The 25,656-nt window shown below is 60.8% G+C and overlaps 1 protein-coding gene across 1 annotated transcript; it reads right to left on the bottom strand.

Annotated features, from left to right (window-relative positions):
- Window positions 1–672: 672 nt before the first annotated feature.
- Window positions 673–19,992, bottom strand: KRBA1 (KRAB-A domain containing 1). Its single transcript, XM_054692749.1, has 17 exons — window positions 19,964–19,992; window positions 14,170–14,296; window positions 13,590–13,709; window positions 12,873–13,007; window positions 11,949–12,104; window positions 11,198–11,326; window positions 10,819–10,995; window positions 9,800–9,982; window positions 9,032–9,250; window positions 8,538–8,711; window positions 8,022–8,195; window positions 6,855–7,007; window positions 6,278–6,460; window positions 5,360–5,548; window positions 5,078–5,281; window positions 4,195–4,359; window positions 673–2,896 (listed from the first exon to the last, which is right to left on the bottom strand). Exons 1-17 carry the CDS (start codon window positions 19,973–19,975, stop codon window positions 1,989–1,991), a joined length of 3,408 nt encoding a protein of 1,135 aa, XP_054548724.1. The 5' UTR covers window positions 19,976–19,992; the 3' UTR covers window positions 673–1,988.
- Window positions 19,993–25,656: the final 5,664 nt, after the last annotated feature.

Genomic DNA, 25,656 nt, shown 5'->3' with positions numbered 1-25,656 from the left:
CCCCAACCCCCGCTCCAGGCCCCTGAAATTCCTGAGTTCAAAATGCCCCTTGCTCCTTCCCTCCAAAGGGACCACATCTCCTCCTCAAAAGGCCTTGCCACCCAGTAAAGTGGTGGGGAGGGCACAGAACCAGGTCCCGGACTGCTCACGGGGTGACAGTGCTCACCCAGCCAGAGACCAGGGCTCGGGGTTGGCTGCAGAGGGCTTCTCTGCGCTGGGCCTGGACCCCCAGAGGCCCTGGCCCTGCCCCCCAAGGTGACCACAGAGCTTCCTGCCATTCGCTTTGTTATTCATATGGCCCATTCTTAAAAAAAAAAAAAAAAGCTTTGAAGTTCCTGTTTCTCCAACCCTGAACCGAGCTTGGCTCTCCAGGCGCCCTTGTTCACGCAGCCAAAAGGCAGTCGTGGTGGGCAGGGCCCTGGACGCGGCTGGAGAGCTGCTTTGTTCCTGCCGGCTGCTGCGCTGAGGGCTGGTGCTGGCAAAGCCACAAAGGCCGGCTTCACAAGCACACGGCCTCCCACCGCCCGCTGAGAAGCGAAGTGGCAGCCAGGCGGGGGCTGGGCAGGTGGACGAACCCTCCTCCTCCCTCGTGTCTGTGACCTGCCCATTCTACCCACCTGCACTGAGCCCAGAGCCCCTGCAGAGCTGCAGCCCCCCCGCCTCCCCCCCTTCTCTACGGAGCACTAGCTGCCAAGATGGCTCAACAGCACCCCACTTACAGGAGCTCACAGAAGCCAGTTTCCAAGACACTGTTGAGACTGGCCAGCCCTGAAACACCCTGTGCCAGCCATGTGCCCCAGCCCCTCCCCCACCCCAGAATGGCCTTGACTTTAGGGGCGCCCCAGGCATAGCAGCCACAGGCGCTGCCCTCCGCTACAGCACCTGCCGGACCCCGAGCTGCCTCAGCACTGGGGCCCAGGCCCCCCGAGCGCAGAGCTGACCCTACCAGCTGCCATGCCCAGCACAAGGGCACGCAGTTCCTAAGCCCTCGGGTCAAAGGGCTTGGATTAGGACTGTGAAGCCCGGGGAGGAAATGGAGGTGGGACCCACAGCCAGTCCCGCGTTGCCACCCAAAGCCCTCCCCACTCCCCTGGGCCCAGCGGGCAGGACTGGCCCCAGAAGCCAGCCCAGTGACATGCTGGACATGCCATTCCCAGGGCAAACCCGAGTCTCAGGTTGAACTGTGTCCCCCCAGCTTCAGGATTCCTACCCCCCAATACCCTGGAAGACAGGGCCTTTACAGCAGCACTCAAGTCACAGCAAGGGTGTCGGGGTGGCTGGGTCCTGCACAACTGGGGTCCTTGTGCCAACAGTCACATGGACACGTGGGGGATGAGGCCATGAGGACACCAGCTGGCCGCACCCAGACTGGGGGAGGCCTGGACCGTCCTCACCCCAGAAGAGACCTCACTGCCCTCATCCGGTCCCTGGACCTCCCTGGCCCCCAGACTGTGTGAAATGAAGCTGCCCAGTCTGCGGGCATTGTCATGGGCTCCCCTCCCCACCCAGAGCAGCAGTGTGCGCCCCCCACCCCCAGGGGTCATCTGACAATCACATTCCCCAGCCGGCTGCCTTCTCCGGGCTTCGGGAGGGCCGGCCTCAGCACAGGCCCATCCAGCACAGGGAACACCACCCAGAGGCCACGACGACTCCTCCCTGCAGGAACCCAGGGCCGTTCCCTTCGCAAGCAGCCTCTTTAATTTGGAATCCACTGGGTAAATGCAGCCTAGACCCGGGCGGAGTTCTCCCCAGATGAAATCTACACCCAGCTGTACCAGGCTGGCACGGGCCCTCCCTGCCCCGGGCCGGCAGCTGCTGGAGCGTGGCCCTGCCTGGCGGCCCTGGCGTCTCCAGTGGAAAGGACGGGAGGGGAAGGACATGGACAGGAACCTGAGCCAAGGCCAGAGGTGTGGCTGAGGAACGTGCCTCCCTGAGCAAACCGCACCCGGCAGTCTGGGGCATCCAGGCCGAGGGCGAGCCCCAGCCCCTCAGGGCCCAGACAGGGGGAACGTCTGGCTGGGCGAGGGGGCAAGGCAGCCCTTGGGGGATGCGGGGGGCCGGGCATCCCCAACGGGGCCAAGTAGATGGAGAAGGCGATTAGGGGCCCCCCACCTCGCGTCCCTGTGTTCTCTACCCCACAGCTCCCCTTCCAGGGCCCTCTGGGCCCCCACCCACAGGCTGCTTGGCTCCCTGGGCTGCTCAAAGGTCCTGGCTGGGGCAGCCGCTGCAGACAGCAGCTCCCTGTCGGCCCGGGCTGCAGGGGCGGCCACCGGGGATGGGAGGGCAGCAGGCACTGGAGGGGACGGGGGGCCCTGGTGGCCGCCAGAGTGTCCAAGGTGGGGGTGCACAGTCAGCACAGCGCAGCTGCATGCCGCGGGCAGACGCTGATGGGAAGGGCTGGAGTTAGAAGCCTCTGCTGGGGGGGTGTCTTCTGGCAGCTGAGGCACCAGGCGGGGCCCCCCGCTGGAGAGGCCCGAGGGGTCCCCAGCCCTGCAGCCGTCAGCCTGGCCCCGCAAGAGCTTGGGTTTAGGCCGGGCAGGGCCCTTCTGTCTCCAGTAGGGCAGGTGCCTGTGGGCAGGGCCACGAGCCCGGTGAGGGCCCCGGGGGAGGGTCCATGGCCAGGAAGCCTGGCCCTTCGGCACAGAGCCCCGCGGTCGCCGCCCCAGCCGTTCCACGTGGGTCCTCATGGTGGCCACTTCCTGAGACAGGCCAGCCAGGGCCGTGGCGAGCCGGTCTAGCTTCTCGGAGAGGGTGGCGCTGAGGCCGCGGAGCTCATGCTGCAGGGACCGCCCGCAGGGGCATGGCCGCGGGCAGGCGGGTGGCATTGGGCGGGTGATCGTGGACTCAGGGGACGGCTCCGGTGGGATGCTGGGAAGTGGCCTCCCACTGGTCCTGTCTAAAAACCAGAGCAAGAATGTGGGGTGAGAGCTCTCGGGGTGTCAGGACCTTCCTCTGCCCCCGACACCTCAGAGTCCCTTCAGTCTGGGCATGTGGTGTCCTGCCCTCCCCAAGACCTGGCTTGAGAAGGGAAGACGTCGCTCAGGCCCACAAAGCTCCGTGCGCCAGGCCTCCTGGTGGCACTTCCACAAATCCACAGACGGGAAGGCCACAGAAGGGTCTCCATGGTAACCAAGCAGAGGACAGTGGCTTCCCTCCTTCTAGGGAAGGGTCAGTAGCTTCTTTGGGACCTGATGGCCCCTCCCAAGGCCTAACCCTGCCCTGGGGAGTCTGGGCAGGGCCTGGAGCAGCCTCAGCCAACAACACAGACCAAGGCCGTGGCAGCAGGAGGCCCAGTCTAGCAGGGTGGCCAGGGGCTGCTTCAGCACCTACTGGGGGACATCCCTCTCCTGACCTTTCCCTCCCCACTAGGAAGTTTAATCAGAAATTGCCCGCCCCTTCCCCCTAAGACCCCTGGCTGTTCTCCAGGCCAGGCCACCTCACAGGAGGCCTGTCACCGCCGGCACGGAGGACAGACCAGCATTTCTACTTGCTTCTGAGTCCCAGGCTGGCTCTGGCCTCTGGCTGGCACCTGCAGGACTTCCAGTAGGGGAAGAACGAAAACGGGGAGCCCAGGACAGACATCAAGGGCCGTGGCTGTACCACTGTGGGGGCATTGGGGGAGGGCGGCCTGTCCGCCCAGGGACAGCTCAGCACCCTGAGGCAACCGCGCCTCCAGAGGGGCAGACGTCCGGGCCAGCAGCCCCCCAGGAGGCCACAGCTGGAGTCGCTGGTGTGAGGTTCCTCGGAGGAAACCAGGACTCGGGGCCCTGCACCTTCCTGGGTCTCTCGAGGTTTCGGGAGCTTCCGGCCTCAGGTGTGAGGCAGAGCCACGTCTCATGGGTGCCCTGGGCCAGGTCACTCCTCACTGCCAAGCCCCAGTGGGGGCCACTGAGGCCCCCCAACTCTGGCTCTGGGAGAAGCCACCCCGGCATACATCTCAATTTCTAGCTGCCCCTAGAAAGCCTCTGTGATTTTATGAAAACGTCAGCTCCTTCTGTAAGAAAACACTGGAATGAGATGAGTAGCTCAGAGCAAGCCAAGGGAGACTTCCTGGCGGGTCCAAAGACAGGGTTCCCTACTGTGCCCCCGGGGGTCAGCTGGCCCACCTTCAGGGGGGTGGGGTGGCCACGCAGACGCAGGCTGTGGCCCCGTGCCCCAAGAGCTCCCCAGGGGGCGGGGAAGCCACCAACTCACCTGGCACGCTCAGTCTTCTGTGTCCGGACCCCGGGTCCTCAGGCTCTTTGCTCACCTCTGGCTTCCAGGACAGGGGCCCAGGGGGGGCTGAGCTGGGGGGCCGGCAGGGCCCTGGGTCAGGCCTTTTCTCCAGCGCAGGGGCGGGGCAGGGGCTCCCAGCTGTTCCTGCAGAAAGAGCACAGGGCACCTGGGCTGTGATGCCAGCTGCCCTGAGGGAGCTGCTCACAGAGCGTCTAGATACTAGGACGTGACTTTCCAGAACCAGCTGACGAGGGGCAAGATAGACAGACCTGGCCCATCGGGGACCCCATCTCTGGCTCAGTGGCAGGTGTGACGAGGGTGGGCTGGGTTTCTTCTGGAGTCCCTGGAGTCCTGGGGACCCCTCCCCCTCCACCCAGGGGCCGGGCTCCGAGTACACGTCTCCCCAGGGCGGCTGCATCCCTGCTGGGGCCAAGGCTGGTCGGGACCAGCGGGGAGTGAGGCAGCTGCCTGCCCCCAACAGCCTCTGCGCCCTCCAGGGAAGGCACCTCTGGGCGCTGTTTCTGTTTATTGTCAAGTTTTACAAATGTATGTAATTACAAACACGTACGTGCACACGTACACGGGTGCATGCCACTAAGCGTGCAGTGTGTACTGTTTGTATCACAAACAAGGTACAGAATTTAACTTTTTGCCAGGTTTTCTCATTAAAGGCTCTCCTTGAACTCTCCCAGGGCCCCAGATTCAAGAACCCCATCTGCTCTCTGACAGCAGGAGAGACGCCAGCCTGATGCGGGGGGTGCGCTACGGCAACTGTCCGGCAAAGATGGGCAGAGCTCAGAGCAGGCTCTGGGCTGCGGGCACCAGGGCCAGGCCCCCCTCACGGCCCCCCTCACTGGCTCACCGGCACTGAGACCGCCGGGGTCCCTGGGCTCTGCTCTCCACAGGCCTCCACCAGGGCTGCTGCTGCTACTGTTGCTGCTGCTGCTACTGTTGCTGCTGCTGCTACTGTTGCTGCTGCTGCTGCTGCTGCTGCTGCTGCTGGGGAGACCCCCAGGCCGTGGGGACGGAGGGCCAGGGCCCCGGCAGCTGGGGAGGCGGCCCCGCTCTGGCAGCACACACAAAGCGGGCATCAGGGTGGCGACCGGCCCCGGGCACAGGCCCCCCACCCTCTCCCCCAGCTCACCTGGCGGGAGCAGCGGCCAAGGCTCGGACTCCGGCCTTAACTCATCTCCTTCTGAGCTGCTGAAGCTGGAGCTGGAGCCGGGGCTGGGGCTGGGACCGGCCAAGCAGGCGAAGCGCAAGGGCCTCCCGGGCAGGATCCCCCTCAAAGAGCTCTCCAGGCAGCGGAGCGGGGACGGCCTGCAGGCTGACCCTGCGCAAGCAACAGGAGAACCTCTGATGCCAGCCAGGAGGGCTCCATCTTAACAGACAGGCACATGGAGCTGGTCCCCTTCAATTCCACTCACTGTCCCCTGCAGCTCTGCTGCGCCCCCTGGAACTGCCCACCCTTTGGCCATGGACAGTAGAAAGCAGCAGAGCCTACAGCTTGGCCAGGACCCCTGGAAAGTCAGCTGGGGAACTTTCCAGAAGTCCAAGTCCCTGGAAGCCACTGGTAGTCCAGTCCCAGCCAGGCCCCGGGTCTTCTGAGGTAGCCCCTTCCCTACACAGGCCCGGCAACCCAGAGCAGAGGGTTGGTTGAGACACAGGAGGGTCTGGTCACCCCCACGCCAGTACCCACCTTGGGGGAGCATCAGAAATCTACGCTGATTCACCTTCCTGCCCCCATGGGCTTATCTAGGAATGAATTCTGCTGCAGGCGCCATCAACCGGGGTGGAGGGAACCCGTCACCCCTCCAGCACGACAGTGAAGGAACAACCGCCCTTGACCAGAGAAACCAGGGGTTGGGCGCAGAGTTCTCAATGCTGCCACTTTTGGCACTTGGGGTTCCTTCACCTTTTGGGGGAATCCCCCACAATGCAATGCTGCCACAGAGTGTTCGGGGGTGTGCAGAGCCCAGGCTGCAGCCCTGTCCTGGGGACAGAAATGAGACAGGGAAGAGCAGCAGCATGGAAGGCAGGCGAGGGCCCTGTTCAGACTCACCATCATGCAGCCCCCTCCATGGCGGTGGCCCGGGGGGTCTGTGGTCCTTGGGGCCTCGCGGGGAGCAAGAGGGGAGGCTGCCAAGGGTGAGTGCTGGGGGACTGGCTGGCCGGAGGCTCCTGCTGAGGCGGTCCCCCGTGGGCTGTCCAAGAGGGGCCGGCTCACAAGCCTCGCCCCTCAGTCCTGTTTTAATGAGAAGCCAGGGGCCTGTCGGCATGGAGGGGGGACATTGTGGACACAGAGCAACTTCTTCCATGGTGGACTCTCCGGTCCACAAGCTCCAGGCGTGGACACACCAGCCCTGGGATGAGCTGGGGCCCAGCTACCTGGGTTCCAGAGTCCCTACTCAGCCATTGTGCCTGATGAGAGGCAGCGGGCCTCACTAGGCTGGGGCTCGAGCCTGGACTTTGGGAAAGCAGAAGGTGGGGCTGGGGCCCTGCCCAACGCCACCCACTCCCAGCTGGTGGCAGCACCAGCTACATGGCGTCACATGAGGCTCTGCCTGGGAGCTTCCAGTCTTTGCAGCTCAGGGTGGATGTGGGCGAGGCCGTACCCCAGCCAGGCAGCCATACTTTACCTTCTTTGTCGGTCGTGCCATTGTTGGGCTCTGTTCTCTGTGGGCCCCCGTCTCCTGGTGAGGACCAGGCCCAGGCAGGCCGCGGCCTGGGCATGGGAATCTCTCTGAGACAGTTCTCCAGACCCTGGAGCGGGGAGCTTCCCATGGGGCTTCCTGGGAAGAACAGACAGTGGCATCTGGGATGGTTCTGGCTCAGTCTCAGAGGACCCAGGAGACTTGCCTATGGGCTGTGGGCCGTGTCCAGGGCAGCTGGCCCACAGGGGAAGCCCACAGCACTGGATGTGGCCCTGCATATGCACCAGTCCTGGCTCAGGGGCAGCCCAGGAAGCAGCCAGCCTCTGGGCTCCTCAGGACTCCCAGCCCCACCCCTGAGGGGATGCCACAGGCCAGCCCTGAGGATGGACACCACAGGGTCACCTTCCTACTCGGCAAGGGGCCAACAAAGGCCTCCACGTGTGAGGCTGCAGGGCACAGAGGGCCAACACTAACACAGTTTCAACTTGGGAACAAAACAAATCCTAAAACCCTGCTCCAGGGACAGAAAGCTGTGGAAGTAACAGGAACTAAATGAGCCAAAATTCCAGAACAAGAAAAACCCCTCCTGCGTGAGTGACCTCCCAGGCCATGCGCCTTCCGAAGGCCTGCTGCGGCCGGCCAGGTGGAGTGCGAGCAGAGGCCACCAGACGCAGGCGCCAAGGCGACGCTCCCAATAGGATAACCATGAGATCTGGGGCCACGAGGTGGTGGGGAGTGGGGGAGCCCTTCCCAGGAGAACCCCTGCAGTCTGGGTCTCTTGGAAAGCAAAGTTGCAACAGAGGCCGAAGAATCAGGGAGCAGCACCGAGGCCTCGCAGCCACGAAGGGCAGGGCGCCCGGTGGGTGGTGGGGCTTGGCCACATACAGGATGGCCCTGTGTGGTGGAGGGACTCACGGCAGTGGTGACTGGGGAGCAAGGGGTGCTGGGGGGCAGGGGAGGGGGGAGATGTCATCTTTCCTACATCCGTCACCCACTCCACCCCAGTCAGTCCAGGCTCCTGCCTGAACACCCCCGGCTGGGCTCCCGGCTCGGCTCCAGGCAGGCGGCCTGCCTTAGAGGCAGGACCTCGGTGGGCAGGGCGGCACCGAGCAGCCTTCTCTAGGATCCACCCGGCCTCCGCCTGCAGCTCACCTTTTCCCAGCTGACCCCCCTGGTTGCCCTCAGGGCTCTGGAAATCCAGGTCCCCATCGGTGCTGCTGGACGAAGAGAAGCTGGTGGGGGTGCTGCGGGGGCCTGGAGGGAGGACAGGACAGTCTCTCACGCAGCCCTGCAGGCCCAGAGGCAGGAGAGGCCCCGCGGTCACCTCTGCAGGAAACAGCACAGTGGGCGTCAGGGGACAGTCCCTGGAGAAGGGGTGCCCAGGGCCTGGGCCGTGGACCTGAGTCCCGCAGAATGGCCCTGGGGGCCCACCCCGGGGTCTCCCCATGGCCTAGGGCACACACATCACAGATTGAAATACAGCAGGGAGTCACCGAATGACCAATGGCCCATCCCGCGGCCGGGAGAGCAGGGCTAAGAGGGGGAGCTGGCGGGAGAGGACATGTGTCTCAGGAGGCCCGGGATGAGGAAGAGGACCTGAGAGTGTCCCCAGCATCCCCCTCGCTATGCACAGGGACAAGCCCACCCCTAGCCCGGGGCCCAGTCTACCTTCACTGTGTGATCCTCGGCGCTGCAGCTCGGGCCTTGGGGACCCGGGGGTTCCTGGCTGGGGGCTCTGGAACCAAGTGGTGGCCGGTGGCTGGGGAGGTAACGACCCACTCAGGGGAATGCCCTTCAGACAGGCCTCCAGGGCTTCCAGGGGTGAGCGCGAGGCACTGCCGGCTGGGACAGGGGAGACGCCCTATCACCACTGCTGGCCAGGCCCCGGCCCGGCCCCACTGGTTGCGCAGGGGTGAACAGCTCTGCACCCAGGACTGTGACCTGCTCCCTGCCTGGGCAGGGGACCCACACAAGCCAGCCCATGGCTCGGGAGGGTTGGCAGGATGACGGGCTTTGGGCAGAACACTCCCTGGGCCAGGGCCTAGACCAAGGTGGACGGTCAGCTGGAAGGCCTCCTGCCCAGGAGATGACCGGCACTCCCTCCCCTTCGGGTGGAGTGGGGTGGCCTGGGCATCCCTCAACCAGACCACCCTAGGCCTCACCTTGAGCCGAGGGGCCCCTGCCAGTCACTGGGACCCCTCTGCTGTCTCCAGTGCCCCCAAGACTGCCGGGGGCAGTGGGGCTGTGTGTCCACTTGCTGAGGTGGCAGGACACAGGCGCGGGCGGGCTCTGGGCCCAGACATCCTCCATCTTCACCACAGGGAGCGCACTGCTGGCTCCGGGACCAGGGCCAGAAGAGGGGGTCTGAGGGGGTCTGGACCCTGTGGAAAGTTGCCCAGGAGGCCTTTACAGGGCCAGGAGAGGGCATCCCAGGCCCCTGCCCTCCAGGACCACCTGCTCAGTGACAGGCGGATGGGACTATCGCAAACCCTCCCGCCCGGCCCCTCGGGCACTTCCAGAGGTTTCCACCAGGGATGCCAGTTAGACCTCCTGGGCAGCGCTGATCCGGGTCTTTCTTCCGGGGCCAGCACACCCATCTCAACTCAACCTTCCCCGGGTTCTCGGCAGCTGCAAGCTCCGTGAACCGCCATGCATGGAGAGGGAAGCCCAGCCCTCGCAAACATGCACCCCCCACGTCCAAACCACACCCCAAATGCCTGTCAAGCTGTAGTTTCACCTGTTCTCAGTCTGTCTCCTCCCCCCCCCCCTGAGCGCTGCTCCTGCCCTCTGAACTCCCGGCTCCCACCGTAAGAGCCGATCCGGAAAGTTATCAGGGGCTGATGCAGCGTCTCCATTTACAGAGATGCGGCTCCTGAACACCCAGCCACAAGGCCACACCCCGAGGGGGCCCGCGGGTCCCTGCTGCCTGCCTGGAGAGGAAGAACAGCCCAGCCGGCAGCCTTCACCTCCTGAACTCCTTTTCCTTGTCCCTGGTTCCTGCGGCGGTGCCCGCCCTGGCCCTGGGGGGCGCCTGTCCTGGGCCTCTGGGATCTCCTTCAGGCAGCTCAGCAGGCCCTGCAGCGGGCAATCGCTGGAAGACGCCTCTGTCTTCACTATGGGGCAGAAAGAAGGCATTTCCACCCTGAGCAGAGTGCCCCTGGTCTCCATGGCAAACGAGAGTGGGTACCCAGGTGCGGTTAAAGGGGTGCAGGGCTGGAGGCCTGGAGTCTTCTCAAACTTAGTAGGTCTTTCACAGGTCGCTGGTCTTCTCGGGGTCCGGTTTACATGGCCCCCTCGCTCGCCTCCATTTCCCTGCCCTGCTGGGCCCCAAGGTGCCCCCACATGCAGGAGAGCCCCTCGGGAGGGCTGGGCTCACCTCCCTCTAGGCAGGACCCTCCCCAGAGGCCCCAGTGGGAGGGGAGATGCGCGAGGGTATCAGAAGGGCAAGCAGGAGCTGGTACTGACGGAGGAAGTAGGTGGACTGGGCCGAGACCTGGAGACAGTTCAGAGGCCCGAGCTCACAGCCCCTGCACATGGCACTTGCCGTGCCCCGCCCAGAACAGTGTTCCGGCAGGAACGACCATGCCTTTTCACAGACGGGGGCACTGAGGCTCGAAGGCTCTGGAGCCTGCCAGCCTGACCAGCTACAGGGTCTGATACGCCCCACCTTACCGCCCAGCCCCCAGGTCCATGCGAAGCACCCCACCCTCCACTCTGCATCATCCCCAGAGGCCCCCAGTTAGGACAGTGAAGAGCACCGGAGAGCCCGGGGCAGACTGTGAGTCCCCCACCTGCACTGACCAAGTGCTGCTGACCAAGGGAGCCGCCTGGCTCCGGACCCCGAGGCGGACCATGCCCGGAGCCATCCCGTCGGGAACGACCCTTCGAGAAGATAATTTCCAGAGAAAAGTCTACAGCAAAACAGGGGCTTCTGAAGACAGGGACTCACCTCCCCAGGGCAGGCTCCCAGGAGTCCGGGCTAGCCGGGAAGCACCCAGGCTGGGGACGGGAGGCCGCAGACTCGGCGGGGGGCCCGCAGGGAGCAGGGGCCCCGGCACCAGGATCTCCTTAAGGCAGTTGATGAGCCCTTGCAAGGGGCTGCTCCCAGGGGAGAGTCCTGCAGCACCTGCAAGGTCATACAAGGTTGGGGCAGCCCCACTCAGTCTCCGGACATCTGAGATTTCCCACCCACAAGGCCAAGGCCAGAGCCCCGCCTCGTAGGGAGGTCAGGAGGTGCAGAGAGGACAGCCACATGACACCCTCACAAGCCCCCATGCCTGCCCCTCTGGGCTCTGGGGTGACCCCACATCAGGAAAGAGGGCTCTCACCTGTCCCCGGGACCCCTCCCTCTAGCTTCCTATGGTTCTTCCTCGGGCTGGGGTTCCAGTTCGGGCTGGGCTCCCCGTCCAGCGCCCCTGGGCCTTCCTTCTCGGCGGGTCGAGGTCTGTCAGCAGTTTCTGTTGGGAAGAGACAGGAAGGCCCTTCCAGCCCTGCCAGGGAGCCTGCTCAGAGCTGCTGTCCTGGGGCTGGTTCCTTCCACCTGAGGAAGGGGCTGGGATCTATTTCCCTCTGGGGTGACTGCAAATACAAAGATTGTTCACCCCAATCACCTCAGATCCTACTCAGCAAATGACGAGAGCAGCCTCAACACGCAGGGCCCAATCCTACACTGGTGCTCCTCCAAACGGGGCTCCCGGCACCCCAGAGCAAACGTGCCAGCCAACCCCGGAGCCACAGGCTGCACGGGGCGAGCTTACCCGGAGGGCCTGCTCTAGCCCAGATCAATTCAAAATGCTTTAAAAACAGGCCCTGAGACAAACGCAATGTCGGCAAGAACTTTTAAAAATAAAGTGAGGCGAGAGGACTTGTACAGGCAGCCCCGGCCCTCCCCTGCCCTTCGGGGTGCCGGGGTCTAAGGGTCGGCTGGAGCAGGGCAGCACCCCTGCTGACAGAGGCCAAGCACCCCCTTCCCCGGAAGCTGCCCCCATTTAGCAATGAAAGACTCCGAGTCCTAAAGAAAATGTCCCCAGGCCAGAGGCCCTGGAACCCGGGCGCTCCCCGAAGCCCCACCCCACTCACTGATGGAGAGGGGGCTTCCCTGCCCCCCGGCTGCAGCTGGGTCACTGGACGAGGAGCTGCCGCTGGGCGTGGAGGCCAGGCTGGGTCCGCTGGAGGGGGTGTCTGGCAGGCCCCCGAGCCCGCCCCCAGGACGGCAAGTCTCCAGGGTCACGGCTGCTGTCCGGGAGGAGGAAGAGGTCACTCGAGGCTGGAAGTTAAGCCCAGCAGGTAAAATGCCTCCCCCCCGCCCCCCAACAACCATCAGGCCCTCCCTGCTCCGTCCACTAACGGCCGCAGTGAGCTCTGCGTGTCACCCCGGCTCCGGGATGAGGGTTCATCAGCAGTCCTGTGTTCACACGGCACCCCTCACCCCACTTTCCCTTTAATTTTTTTTTTTTTTTAATGGAGGCATGTTTTATTTATTTATTTGTTTGTTTGTTTTGTTTATACAAGCACTGGGCACAGTCAGAAGCGCGGGAGGGTGAGAGGATCCACCAGAGCCAGAGCGGGGAGCAGAGCAGGCAGAAGGACCGAAGGACACTGCTGAGGGGAGCAGCGGGCGGCAGGAGAGGTCTGCGCGCCATGTGGGACCCTCCTCCGGTGGCCGGGGAGCAGCCGGGGATCGAACTGGTGCCGCAGAGGCCGCGGGCAGCTTCGCAACCCAGCGCTCAACGGCTGCGCCACCGGGGAGCCCCAACTTTCCCTTTAATTTACAGCAACTAAGTGGACTTGGCGAACCCTCAGGCTGGGGCGGGTGGGGACAGACTCCCGAGGAGGTGAGACTAGGCCCCACTGACCACGCAGACAGGCGCGACAGTCCCCAGGGCAGGTGAAGCTGGCACAAGTCAAGGGGGCGCCTCTTCCTGCAGCAGGCAGGGCTGGGGCCTCCTGAGGGGGAGGTCCGGCAGGTACAGCAGGCATCCCTCGCACAGGGGGCCAACTTACCCTGGGGGCTCGCCTGTTCCCCGTCCAGGCCGGCTCCCCCGCTCTCAGGGCTGATTCCCCCAAACAGGAACTCTGGGATCTCCCTGACCAACTGCACCAGGGCGCTGAGGTGCAGGCTGTGCTGGTGGGGAGCTCCTGTGGGAAAAGCCTCAGTGAACTCCACGCACTGTGCTCCTTGGACGTCACCCAGTGTCTATGGGTGCAGCAAAGGAGGGGTGATGTCCACAGGTGGAGCCGCGGCAGGTGCTGCCCAGGGCAGTCAGGGCCAGCTGGGGGCGCCGGGCCCTGTCCCTTGTGGCTCTTGCCGTCAGTCCGGAAACGCCGAGGAGACTGCCTGCCCTCCCTCCACCAGCCTCTGCCTGTCCAGCTGCCTGGGCTGCGCTGGGGACACGTCCACCATCTGAGGTCTCTGATGGGGGCCCCTCGGGAGTGGCAGGACTGTGAGGAGCTGCAGGCTGGCTGGGACGAGGCTGCGGGTGCTGGAGGGAGGGGACCCGAGGTGGGGACACTCTGCAGGGCAACCCCAGCTTTTTTCTAAGCACTTGTCACCATGGCGAGGGTGCCAGGCCGGCAGCCCAGACGGGCGAGGGGTGAACAGTCAGGGAGCGGAGAGCATGACAAGGTAGGGAGACAGGAATGAGTCCACCTGGGCCCAGGCTGCCCAGCGGGACCAGGACACCCAAAGGGGTCTGGCCTCAGTCTTTCCAGATTGCTCACCTGAAGGGTCTGCTCCCCTCGGAGGCTCCTGTCCCCCATCAGTGCTGCTCCGGCCCCCCGCGGCTCCTCCAAGCTCCACGGGACACAGGAAGGTAGAGAGGGGGAGCAGCTCATCTGTCCCTGGGGGAGGAAAGAGGCACAGTCCTCCTGGAGTGGGAGCTGCCCCCCGCCCCATGCAGTCACACGGTGGCCTCGCATCCTCCCCTGATCCCACATGCTCACGTGACTCCCAAACCCAGGGACCCAGGCTTGGGTCCAGAGTGTCACCTGCGTCCTAGAGCCCCCCCCCCACACTGACCCAGAGCCCACTGCAGCACCCACAAACACGATGAGAAGATCAGCGAGGCCCCCCACTCAGCACCCAGGCTCCCGGGTGGCCACCCCCGTGTGGATTTTGTAGATGAGACCAAACCCAGCAGACCCCAGGGTCTCAGGGCACCCCGAGACCCCCTTGGCTGGGGTCCGGCCTCCCTCCTACTTTCCAGCTGGGTTCCTGCCTCATGGCGCTGCCGCCCCCTTCCCGCAGGAGGAGCCCACCCTCCCCGGACGCCCCGCGGCCCAGGGCAGAGCCGCTCCTCACCCAGCGAGACCAGCGTCTCGTAGTTCTCCCGCATCACGTCCCGGTACAGCTCCCGCTGCCCCTCGCCCAGGAGCCGCCACTCCTCCTGGGAGAACCGCACGGCCAGGTCCTGGAAGGCGATGGGCGCCTGCGGGCACAAGCCGGGCGGTCGGCTGGCGGGCCGCTGTCCTTCCCGCGGTGCCCCAGCCTGTGTCCCCGGAGGTCGTCGGGGCAGGAGCGGGGAGTGTGGCGTCGGGGCAAGGGTGAAAGGAAACCCACTTGAGACAGTGACAGAGCCGCACTGTGTCCCCAAAATGATGGGCTGGAGTCCTCACCCCAGAACCTGAGACTGTGCCCTTATTTGGAAACAGGGTCTCTGCAGAGGTGACTAGTTTGCAGAGGCCCCACGGGAGCGGGGGGAGCCCTCAACCAGCAAGAGCCGTGTCCTTGCAGGGAGAGGAGAGACAGACACGCAGGGAGACCACGTCCCAGGGGACGCAGAGCCTGGACTGAGGCAGCCACAAGCCAAGGGGCGCAGGGGGCCCGGGAGGGCGCTCCCCGGTGCACGGGGGGAACAGCACCAGCCACGCCTGGCTCCCGGCTCTGGCCTCCGCCGCCTGAGAGACGAGGCGGCTTAAGCCCCAGGGAAGTGGCCGGGGTGGACTTGTGCCAAGAGAAGTTGGCCCTCCAGCTGGGACCCCAGCCAGTCCTAATTTGCCACCGTAGGGGTTCATAAGCAAGTCCCCCCTGAATGTGCCTGGACCCGGGATCCCAGCACACGCATGAAAAAGTCCTGTAACGGATAATCCCGTGACCCAGAGGAAACACTGCCTACTTTCTAGACATGACGGGACAGGCGGGAATCAGCTGAGCGAAATGATCATGTTGGAGAGAGACAGACAGCGAGAGACGGAGAGAGAAGGAGCTGCAGCGCCTCCCTGCCAGGCGCGAGGAGGTGGGCCTTGCCTCACGGGGACGCAGATGAGGCCGAGGAGGAAAACCTGCAGCGCACGCCGTGGCCTGGACTCCAGCTCCAGCCCCGTGGCCGCGGTGCCCACGGCCCAGCCCAGCCCGCAGGGCTCTGGGTCTGGCTGCAGGACGCGGGGCATGTACTAGGGTGCACCTGCCCTCACTTTCTGGGTCTCACCTTGACCTTCAGGATCTGGCCGGCTGGCACGACCCACACTTTTACGTGCTAGCGCCAGAGCCCCTGCAGACCCGGGCGAGCATCAGAGCCGCTGCCGCAGAAGCCTGCAGGACAGCCCCCCTCCCTCCGCTCTCGGGCAAGGAGCCGGGTGTCTGCTGGGAGCACCCCTGGGGAGCACCCCTGCCATGCTCCTGCTAAGACGAGGCATTCTGTTCTGATTTCTCTTGAAATAGTCCCTAAGTGTGCTTTTAAAGATGCCCTAGTAGGTGACGAGCGCCTGACAGACAGGAATTCAAGTTAGGGCCAAACTTAACTGAACAAAGGAAGCAAAGGGGATGTAAGCTGTGGGGAGGGTCATGAGGGAGAAGCCAACATGCAGACGCTCCTTATCCATCGAGAAGATAATCTACTGCGTTGTCTCATCAGCCCCGGACAGTGACTTTAAAAACTGCCACTGCTACTAACTCGCAGCCTTGTCACTGGTGCCAACTGCCCCACGTTCTGCCTGTGGGCACCCACGTCCGCTCAGCCAGCCTCTGCCCCCAGCCGGCCTGCTCCTCCCCTCTCAGGCAGCTTTCAGACACTGGGGCCGTTCCCACCCCTCTGGCCTTTTGGACAGTCACAGCGAGCAGACGTGGGTCCTCTGCGCCCAGGCAAGCTCCAAGGCCGGCCCTGTCCTGGCATCTGGGAACTCGAATTGGGGGGTGTTGTCTCTGGGTTTTCTGGGTCTAGTCTGTGCTGAACACCCACTTTCGTTCTGAGGCCCGGACACCAGGGGACATGCCAGGCAGAGGGCGCCTCCGTAAGCAGCCCCCAGAGAAATTCGGGGTGCCCGGTTCCTTGTAAGCATCCATGGGAGACAACACTCACAGGTGTTTTCAGAATTCCCTGGAAGAATTAAGCACATTCCCTGTGATGCCACCCAGGAAGTGTTCTGGAAGCTTCTTTTTGGTGTCCTCCGGAACTTGCCCTCCTGCCTTTTTCCCTTTGCTGACCTTGTTTTGTGTCCTTTTGCTGTGAAGGTTCCCAGCCATGAATACAACTAGATGCTGAGTCCCAGGCATCCTCCCAGCAAACCACTGTCCCTGAGTGATCCTGCGGACCCCGACAAGACATGAAACCCTCACCCCCACTGCATGCAGCCGGCCACTCCCTTCCCTCCTGACATTCACAGTCCAGCGTGCTGCTCCTCCAGAAAAGCTCTCCCTTCTAGAACCCTGGGCCGCTACAAGGCTCAGGAGCCCCAGGGCTGGCGGAGCAGAGGCCCCTCTGCCAGAAGTCCCAGCTGTGCTACAGCCCACAGGCAGGGGCTCAGACTTGGCCCACAGGTCAGGGTCCCAAAGGAATGAGCCAGCCCACAGGCTTTGCTCGTGCACAGGAGGAGGGGCCAGACTGAAGTGGCCAGGGCCTCATCAGGGAGGCCAGAGAGAGTTTCAGGGACTGGCCAGGTAAGGGTCACAGCAATAGCACCGTGACCGAGCGGTCACAAGCCAAGTCTACAGAGGGCACGGGGAGCAGGGCACGGGGTTCATCTAGGTATCCTCAGCTGCTCGGGAGGCCAAGAGCTTCCTGCTAGGACAGAGGCATTGAGCCATCCTGGGCAGCTATCCAGCTCGCGCAACCAGCCTCCTTCCTCCGGCCCCACTCGGCCAGGAGGCTTTCCATGGCCCTGGGGCTCCCACACAGACTTCAGGAGGGTGTCAAAGGCACAATCAGCCACTGCAGTTCCAGGGGGCAGTCGCCTGCTTTCACCAGCTGTCCTTTGAGTCTGGTTCGCGTGAGCGGGCTCCCCGAGAAGCACAGCCGGGGTGTACTACCAGCGCCAGGCGCCGCATCTGCGCTCCAGCTTCGAACATTTCAGTCTCTCGTTCGTGCAACAAGCAGCCTTTGCAGGCAGCCGGTCAGACACTGTCCCCCCACGTGCGGGCGAAGCAGCATGCGGAGTCTACCCCAAGTCCAGGACCAGGGCCTTCACACTGAGATCCAGGGGTCCTTTCCACTGGACTTGACTGTGACGTAAATAATAATAACACACCAAACAGCCAAGTTTTAAAAATCGTCATCACCCGGTAATGTTTGCAGAGACAGACCACAGGGGTGTCTACCAAAGGCTGCTGTTCCCAGAGCCTCTTATTAAAAGCTGAACATTTAATAGTTTTTAAAAGGTGATGGAAAGGGCCCGGAGCACAAAGCAATGTTCCCACAGCCACTGCTGAACACAGCAGGGTCCTGGTAGGGGGCTGGGCTGGAGCCTGAAAGGGGGGGCTGCGGTGGCCCAGCTGGAGGGCAAGCCTCCCCCACCCCAAGCAGACAGCTTCTTTGTTCAGCCAACTGGGTGAAAGATACTCTGTAGCCCCAGCTTCTCCCACCATAACAACTGAAAATACAATAGGACTTTTAGGTTCAAATGATCTGTTTCAATTTTCTTTCAATTAGGGCTGACTGCCACTGTGCACCCCACCGCCCATCATAGAGGGGGGGATTAGGGGGGATACCCGATCAGGATTAAGTTTAGTGATTTTCAGGCCCCAACCTACACATGCCAACCCCCAGATGATTCTGTCACTGTCCACATTCAGAGTCACAGGCAGGGTGGGGGTGGGTGGCTACAGTCCAGTCCAGGAGAGGGGACTGGGCAGAACTCGGGGATGAAAGTGGGGCTGGTGACCGGGGCCTGGAAACAGGAGCCAGCCCCACTCCCCTTCCCAGGGACCAGCTCTCCCACAACACGGCGTGGGCTGGATGTCGCTAACCCGCTGCAAGCCTCACAGCAGCGTGACACCGCTTCATTTCGGACTCGACGCATATGGGGGACTCGCCCCACTCCCCGCAGTCCGTCGCGTCGCTGGCCTGATGTGGCAGTTGAGACCTGCTGGACACACAGACAGGGCAGAGCCCGGGGAGCCAGGTGGTGCGGCGTTCCAATGCCTGCTTTGCTCCAGGTTAGCCACGGCACCTCGGCAAAGTCGCAAAGGGATCCGGACCCACCTCCGAGGCAGGTAAACGAGTTACTGCAGAAGCGCCTGAGCAGATGCTGGGATGTCCCAAGTGCTGTGATTTATCGCAGCCAAGTCTGTCTGCCTGCTGTCACTTGGAGGTCACAGCTGCCACCTCCAGGACACAGAAGGGTCTCTTTCCACACCCTGCTGACCATGTGTCTCCTTATCTCCTTGCTAAAAATACACCCAGTGCTCTTAGACATCCGGAAGGGATCACTTCCAGGCCTCTCACCCACTCAGCCGCAAAACAAACTCTTCTGCAACAAAGTTCTTGAGACAGAATGAGAAGTGATGGTGGCCAGGGCAGGCGGGTCTTCCCTCTGCCCCGAGGAGGCGGATGAAGAGTGAGACGAGTGTGTGAGGGAAGAAACAAGCATGGGTGTGTAAACACAAATGCTGGCCTTAAGGAGCGGAGACTCCCGCCGGCTCACAGTCCAGGCCTGCGGTCCTCGGCCCTCTGCAGCCTCCTCCCTCCACCATCAGGAGAACAGCTTCCCCAGCTGTCTCAGGGCTGTGGTCGCTGAGCAGCCTCTGAGCCCACTGCTGCATGGGGTCCTCGGAGAACACTCCTCCCCGGGGGCCTAGTCCAGTGCAGGAAACAGCCATGGTGCCCTTTGGTCCTTCCACCTGGACAGGCGTTCCCAGGCTCGACCCATTCTCACAGGAAATTCTGGTTGGGTCTCCCTCACCAGACCTGCAGTCTGTGTTCACACACCCCTGGGCTTGGGGAGTCCACCCACTGGGAGACAGGAGGCCCCCCACCTTCCTCTCCATCTGTCGGTGACCTGCCGCTCCCAAGAGCACTCCAGGTCACCTTCCCCATGAAACTACAAAGTGAGCCCCAGAACATTAGAGCTGCACGAAGAGCTGTCCAGCTCCTTGTTTTACAGAAGAGGAGAGAGCAGTGTGAGAGACCAGGACTAGCAAGTGTGTCCTGGGCTGCTTAAGAAGACAGCCAGAGGTGCCAGAGGCTGCCCTCACCCCCCCCCCCCCCCCCCCCCCCCCCCCCCCCCGCCAGCGTGCCTGGCTTCTCCCTTCTAACAAGAGCTGTGGGGCATCAATGACACCCGGGTCCCGGCACAGTGCCCACCCAGGCAGGCGGCTGACTGCCACTCCCCATCCCCAGGCCCCCTCAGTCCACGGTGGCCTGAGCTTGGCCCAAGCTCCAGAGCCACAATTGCAGAAGTGGCTGCAGGGGTCCCCCCTGGTGCCATCACAGCCCCACACCCCTCGCACATTACGTGCCCCAGCCATGACAGAGGGCTCCCCCACAGCTCCTGACACCCTACAGGAGAGACCTGGGTCGAGTTCGGGGCCCCCACCCCACGCTCCCAAGAATAAAAGTACCAGGTTTACTCTTTCCCCTGAGGCCTCCTGCCCACCGTCCCCAACTTGTAAGCGAAAGAGGCCACGCCGAGGGAGGGCGACGCTCAAGCCGAAGGAACGAGTTTCCAGAGGTGGGGGGCGGCTCCCCCTGCGCGGGTGCCGGGGATGGGGGGCGGGGGGGCGAGGACCAGGACTTTCGGTGCGAAATCCGCGCGCCGGGCCGGCTCGGCGGGCACAGCGGCATCCGAAGTTGGGGGGTCCGGCCTCCTCCCCCCGCGCCCCCGAGGGCCGCGCCGCCGCGGCTTGTGCTCCCCGGCCCGCGGCGGGGTCCCCTCCGCCTTACCTGGCGCGCCATCCCGGGACCCGCTCCGCGCCCAGCTTCCGGCGCGGCCCGCGCCCCCGTCCCTCCCCGGCTCGCTGCCCCCGGAGGCGGCGGGCGCGGCGGGCGCGGGCGGAGGCGGGCGGGGCCGGGGGGGCCGGGCCGGCGCGAGGGGGAGGGGCCCCCGCCCCGCGCCGCGCTCCGGAGGAGGGTCCGCTTCCGCCCGGAGACCCCCGGCCTCGGCGCCCGCCCGGCGCAGGCGCGAACTACACTTCCCAGCGGGCGCCGCGGCGCCGGGGGCGGGGCGAGCCGGGCCTCCGGGTCCACGCCCCCGCCCCACCTGCCCCGCGGGAGACGGGGAGCAGCTGCGGGAGGGGCTGCGGGAGGGGCTGCGGGGGGCTGCGGGGGGGCTGCGGGGGGGGCAGGTCGGCGGAACCCGCCGGGCTGCAGGCTTGCGGAGTGCTGGCCCGCGTGCACGCATCCGTCCGCCCGCCCGTCCACCCTCCTCCCCCCACCCGTCCGTCTGTCCGTCCATCCACCCTCCCATCCATCCACCTGTCCGTCCATCCGTCCGTGCACCCACCCGCCCATCCACCCGTCCGTCCTTCCGTCCTTCCTTCCCTCCCGCGCTCCCTCCTAGTGGGGACACCAGCATGTGACTGGGAGCGCAGGCAGCGGCCGCGGGGGGCGCGCCCGGCCCGAGGGCGGGGGCTGCGCGCCGGGGCCGGCCCTGCGGTCGGGGTGTCCTCTCCTCCCCCAGGTTGCTCATTGCGCTTCCCACCTGGCGCCCGCGCCCGCGCCCACTCTGCCGTCGAGGCTTGTGGGGCTGCTCATGGGTTTGGCTGCGGTGACCTCGGAAGCCCCTGGCGCTCAAATAAACGTGCGCGGCGCGAACGAAGCGAGGGGCCCACCGTCTCCTGGGCAGGGGACCCTTCGGGGCGGGGGTGCTGAATGGAAAGGGGAGGGCTGAGGGGTGGGGAGCACGCGAACCCCGCCGGGACAGCTCGGAGGTGCGCTTGGGGGCTGGACCCGCCACAGGGGACCAGAGTCTTCCCGCGCCTGCCACCGCAGCGCCTCTTCCCCTGCTGTATGTGGGGATCCGACGGTCCCAGCGCTGGTGCTGGGGCGCCTGGCGGCCCTGGGGCTCCGCTCTGCCCCCTGCTGGTCGCCGCCAGAACTCGGGGTGATCGTGCCCCCCGCGGGCCCGGCCTCCAGGAGGGGGTGAGAGGGGCCACCGCCGGCCAGTGCCCGCCCGCGTGCTGCCAGCCTCTCCTTCACACCCAGGAGGGGCTCCCCCAGGATGGGGGCGGCCGCTGTAGGGGGATTCCATGATCTGGAGGGTCTCACTCAGAAGCTTCAGGTTCAACCTCTGCCTCGGCATCCTGAGAGGTCGCGGCCCTCAAGGTGAGTCCTTACCTGTGCTTTGGGGCCCTTGTCCCTTCTTGATGAGGTTGCTTCCTCCCACCTCCTCCCGCACCCCACCCGCCATCTCAGGAGCCCTAAACTTCATTTCCCCATGTAGTTGGTGCCTCTTTGACTCAACCGCCCCCTCCCTGACTAGGCTTGGTGGGCATTTATGGACTCCGAGTCAGCAGTTGCTAAGAGCGAATCACCAGGGTCCAGTTTGCTGGTGCCACTTTGCTAAAAATCAATTTGCTGAATGGCCAGCTCTCCCAGCGATTCAGAATCCTCCTTCCTCTCCTTCCCCCAGATTTCTCATTGCACTTCCCACCTGGTGCCTGCACCCTCGCCTACTCTGCATGGCAAAACAATTGTGAACTGTCTTAAATTCTGTTTAAAGTGTTTATTTAGAAGTTCTGAACAGGGACAAAGGGAGGAGTGAAGATGGAAGCATAGTTTTTAAATTCTCAATAATTGTTAAATTGGCCTTTGTTTGCTTGCTTTGATTTTCAACAAATTGCTATTCAGTAGTATACCCTTCCATCCTGTTTGACTGTGGCTATCTGGTCATTCTGTGGATTGGCTTTTGGGGAACTAAACAGCTAAGGTATTCCCAAAGGAGCTAGCTGTCCACTCCTCGTGTGAAAATGGATGCGATATAAAATACTTCTGACTTTCATTATATCTTTTTCTACTCATGAGGTTATTTAATATGCCTTTCAGTTACCAAATGCGTGTGTCTTTAAAACGTTATCTTTCTGTTTTTGAGTTTTGTCTTGTAAGTGAATATAGAATGTGAGGTTGGTTTTTTAAGTGATTTTCTGAATTGTGTGTATGCGCGGGTGTGTGTGTGTGTGTGGGTGGGTGGCCGTATGCAGGAAATATGTGCAAATGTTCCATGTTTGTTTCAAAAGAGAATATTCTTGTGTTGGTGATAGGGACCTACTGAGACCTACTAAATCAGGCTTACTAATTGTGTTATACTGTGCATTTGTTAATTTCTCCGTGTCCCTTACAATTGCTGCTTTATAAATTTTTAGGCTGTATACACATTTAGAATTGTATTTTCCTGAGAAATTGTTCTTTTTATTATTATGAATTAGGTATTATTCATACCCAACAGTGCCTTTAGTCTATAATCCATTTTGTCTGATATTGATAGAGCTATTGGGAAGAACTTGTTTTATATATCTTGCCCCATCTTTTTATTTTCAAACTTTCTGTAGATTTATGTTCCATGTGTGTATAAAAACAGGTAATTAGGTTTTTGTTGTTGTTGTTTAATCCAATACAATGATCTCTATCTTAGCTGGCAATAGACCCTTTGCATTTATTGTGATTAGTAATATATTTTCATTCATTTTACCATCATATTTTATGCTTTCTATTGATTCTGATTTTTTTCTTTTTTAAAAAAATATTTATTTACTTATTCATGCATAGCAGAACTGGGGTGTAGGTCAGAGGTGCCAGCATGTGTGTGTGTGAGAGAGAGAATTCACCAGAGACAGTGGGGAGCAGAACAGGTAGATCTACAGAAATACACTGCTAAGGGGAGCAGTGGGTGAGACAGGAGAGGTCTGCAGCACCATGTGGGTCACCTCCCTGACCCGGGATTGAAGGGTGATAGCACTGAGATTTAACCCCTAGGCCATGAGGGATGCCCTGATTTTTTTTTTAATTTTTTTTTTTTGTCTCCACTTGTTTCTTCTAGTGGTTTGGTTAATTTATCTTTATTCATCTTTTTCTTTCTACAGCAAGATGGTATTGGTGGCACATGCACGATACCAACTCCCCTTCACACTACCACCACAGAGTTACCTGTGCCACAAATGAAACAGGTTGCTGCAACTCCAGGCCTGGACCCCAAAGCAGAGGGTAACAGTTGAGTCCATAGGAATCAGGACTCAAGCCCATGGCCCTAAGGAGGAGGACAATGGTGGGGATCTCAAACTTGCCAGTCTGGCCTCACAGTGGCAGAACCTATGACCCAGGTGATCCCTGAACCCAGTGTTTATACCCACCATCCCTGGGACTCTGGCAGTGAAGCCCACAGCCAAGACGGTGGCAACAACAGCAGAACACCAGCTACTCCTCTGACAAAGGCAGCAGTAGCTAGGTATTGCCAGAGAGTCAGCAGAAAATTAGATTAAAAAACCCAAAGCTAATACTACACCAACACTTACTAGAAAACTAAAGAAGGATCTTTAATCACTAAACAGTTGAAATAGAATCAAGCAAACAAAACTTTGCAAAAGGAAGGTGTTCGCTGTGTCAAATGTACAGGCAGAGGGACATTTCATCAGGCACCTGAAAAAAAAAAATCACAAAAAGAAAATGACAGTTCTCTAAAAACCAAATGTAAAGACTTGTAATGTTATGATCTAACTGATAGAGAATTCAAAATAGCTGCCATGAAGAAATACTAGCTAAAAGATGAGTCGGAAAGGCAAATCAGTGAGCTCAGGATTAAAATGAATGAGGAGGAGTACTTCACCCAAGAGACTGAAATTCCAAAACTCAATGCATGAGGTGCAGAAAGCCTGGAAAACAGGATAGGCTACACTGAAGAAAGAATCAGCAAGCTCAAAGAAAGAATTCTAGAAAGGATTCGGGTGGAAGACAGAACTAAGATTTTTTTTTTAAATAAAGAAATTCTTTTTAAAAACCATTCCTATACAGGGCCTCCCCTGGTGGCGCAGCGGTTGAGCGCTGGGCTGCGCGGCTGCCCGCGGCCTCTGCAGCGCCGGTTCAATCCCCGGCCACCGGCGAGGGTCCCACAAAAAAAAAAAAAAACCATTCCTATACAAAATCACATTTTCACACAAACTCTTTTTTTTTTTACTATAGTCATTTTTTACTATAAGAAATAAAGATGAGAAATTCTACAAGAATTATCCGACCCCATTCAGAAAGATAATATAGATAACGGGTACCCCAGTAGGTGAAGGACGGGAAAAGAGAGCAGAAAACTTATTTAAAGAAATAGTAACTGAGAAGTTCCTAAAGCTGGGGAAGGAGCTTAACATACAAGCTCACAAAGCTAATCCAATTTCTAACTATCTAAATGCAAAAAGACCTACACCAAAACATATTATAGTAAAATTATCAAAAGTTGATGATAAAGGAAGAATCTTAAAGGCAACCAGAGGAAAATAGTGTGTAACCTATAAAATATTTCCATCAGGCAATCATCAGATTTCTCAACAGAAATCTTGGCTCTACAGGCCAGGAAAGAGTGCAATGACATGCTTAAAATATTGAAAAATAGGGCCTCCCTGATGGCGCAGCGGTTGAGCACTGGGTTGCAAAGCTGCCCGCAGCCTCTGCAGTGCCGGTTCCATCCCCGGCCACCGGAGGAGGGTCCCACATGGCGCGCAGACCTCTCCTGCCGCCCGCTGCTCCCCTCAGCAGTGTCCTTCGGTCCTTCTGCCTGCTCTGCTCCCCGCTCTGGCTCTGGTGATTCTCTCATCCTCCTGGTTGTATAAATAAATAAATCTTTAAAAAAAATAAAATAAAATATTGAAAAATAAAGATTAGCCAAGACTACGCTATCCAGGAAAGTTATTCTTCAGGTGTGCAGGCAACATAAAGCCTTTCCCAGACCAAAAAAAAAGGAAGAAAGAGAAAGAAACAAAACCTGAAGGATTTCACCATCACTAGATCTTCCTTCCAAGAACTGTTGAGAGAAGCTTTTTGACCTGAAAAGATGAGCTGCACACAACTTGGAGTAAGGTGATACATAGAGGCAGAAAGTTGAGACTCTGGCTCAGGACAGGGCATCACACAAAGAACACAGAAAGGCCAGAGGGGAAGAAGCAGTAGCTATAGGTACTGCAGTTTGGTAGCTGCCTCACAGCATAAAAAGGGGTAACAGCATGAAAGGGGAGCAGCCACAGCAAATGAAGACAGGATGCAACAGCAGAAAACAGGCTGTTTCAGCGGGAGCTGGCTCGCCCCGCAGTCGCTCATTCCCAGCGCCATGTGTCTTGCGTTTATCGCTTGAAATTGGCCGAGTGAGATTATTCACACCATGAAAATGGGCAATACTGAGAACCGGCACTTTCCCCCCCAGCGCACCACCGATTTGGGGTAATAAAAACATGTTTAAAAAAAGTAAATCTAAGCCAGCCTAGTAGAACTAGACCTGCCTTAACTGAAATGAAAAGCAAGAGTTGAAGGAAATCCCTATTCTACTGGCACTTAGCGACAGGTTTTAAGTTACTATTTTCTGGGTCTAAAAGGCTTGAGATGCAGATTTAGGGAAAGAAGCTGAATCTTCACCATCACCTCCAGTGACCCAGGATGGAAAAGGA

The sequence above is a fragment of the Talpa occidentalis genome, unplaced genomic scaffold, assembly GCF_014898055.3.
Source record: "Talpa occidentalis isolate TD23 unplaced genomic scaffold, MPIMG_talOcc4v2.1, whole genome shotgun sequence".
In the NCBI taxonomy this organism is placed as follows: Eukaryota; Metazoa; Chordata; class Mammalia; order Eulipotyphla; family Talpidae; genus Talpa; species Talpa occidentalis.
The sequence above is the reverse complement of the archived record's forward strand: the minus strand, read 5'-3'. Positions and strand labels throughout refer to the sequence as shown.

What these genes read in the sequence shown, in the direction of transcription:
- KRBA1 (XM_054692749.1), bottom strand. An exon ending in CGAGACGCTGGTCTCGCTGG is followed by an intron (nt 13,710 to 14,169) that starts GTGAGGAGCGGC and finishes TTCCTCCCCCAG; the next exon opens with GGACAGATGAGCTGCTCCCC. An exon ending in TGGGAGCCTGCCCTGGGGAG is followed by an intron (nt 9,983 to 10,818) that starts GTGAGTCCCTGT and finishes TCTGCCCCATAG; the next exon opens with TGAAGACAGAGGCGTCTTCC.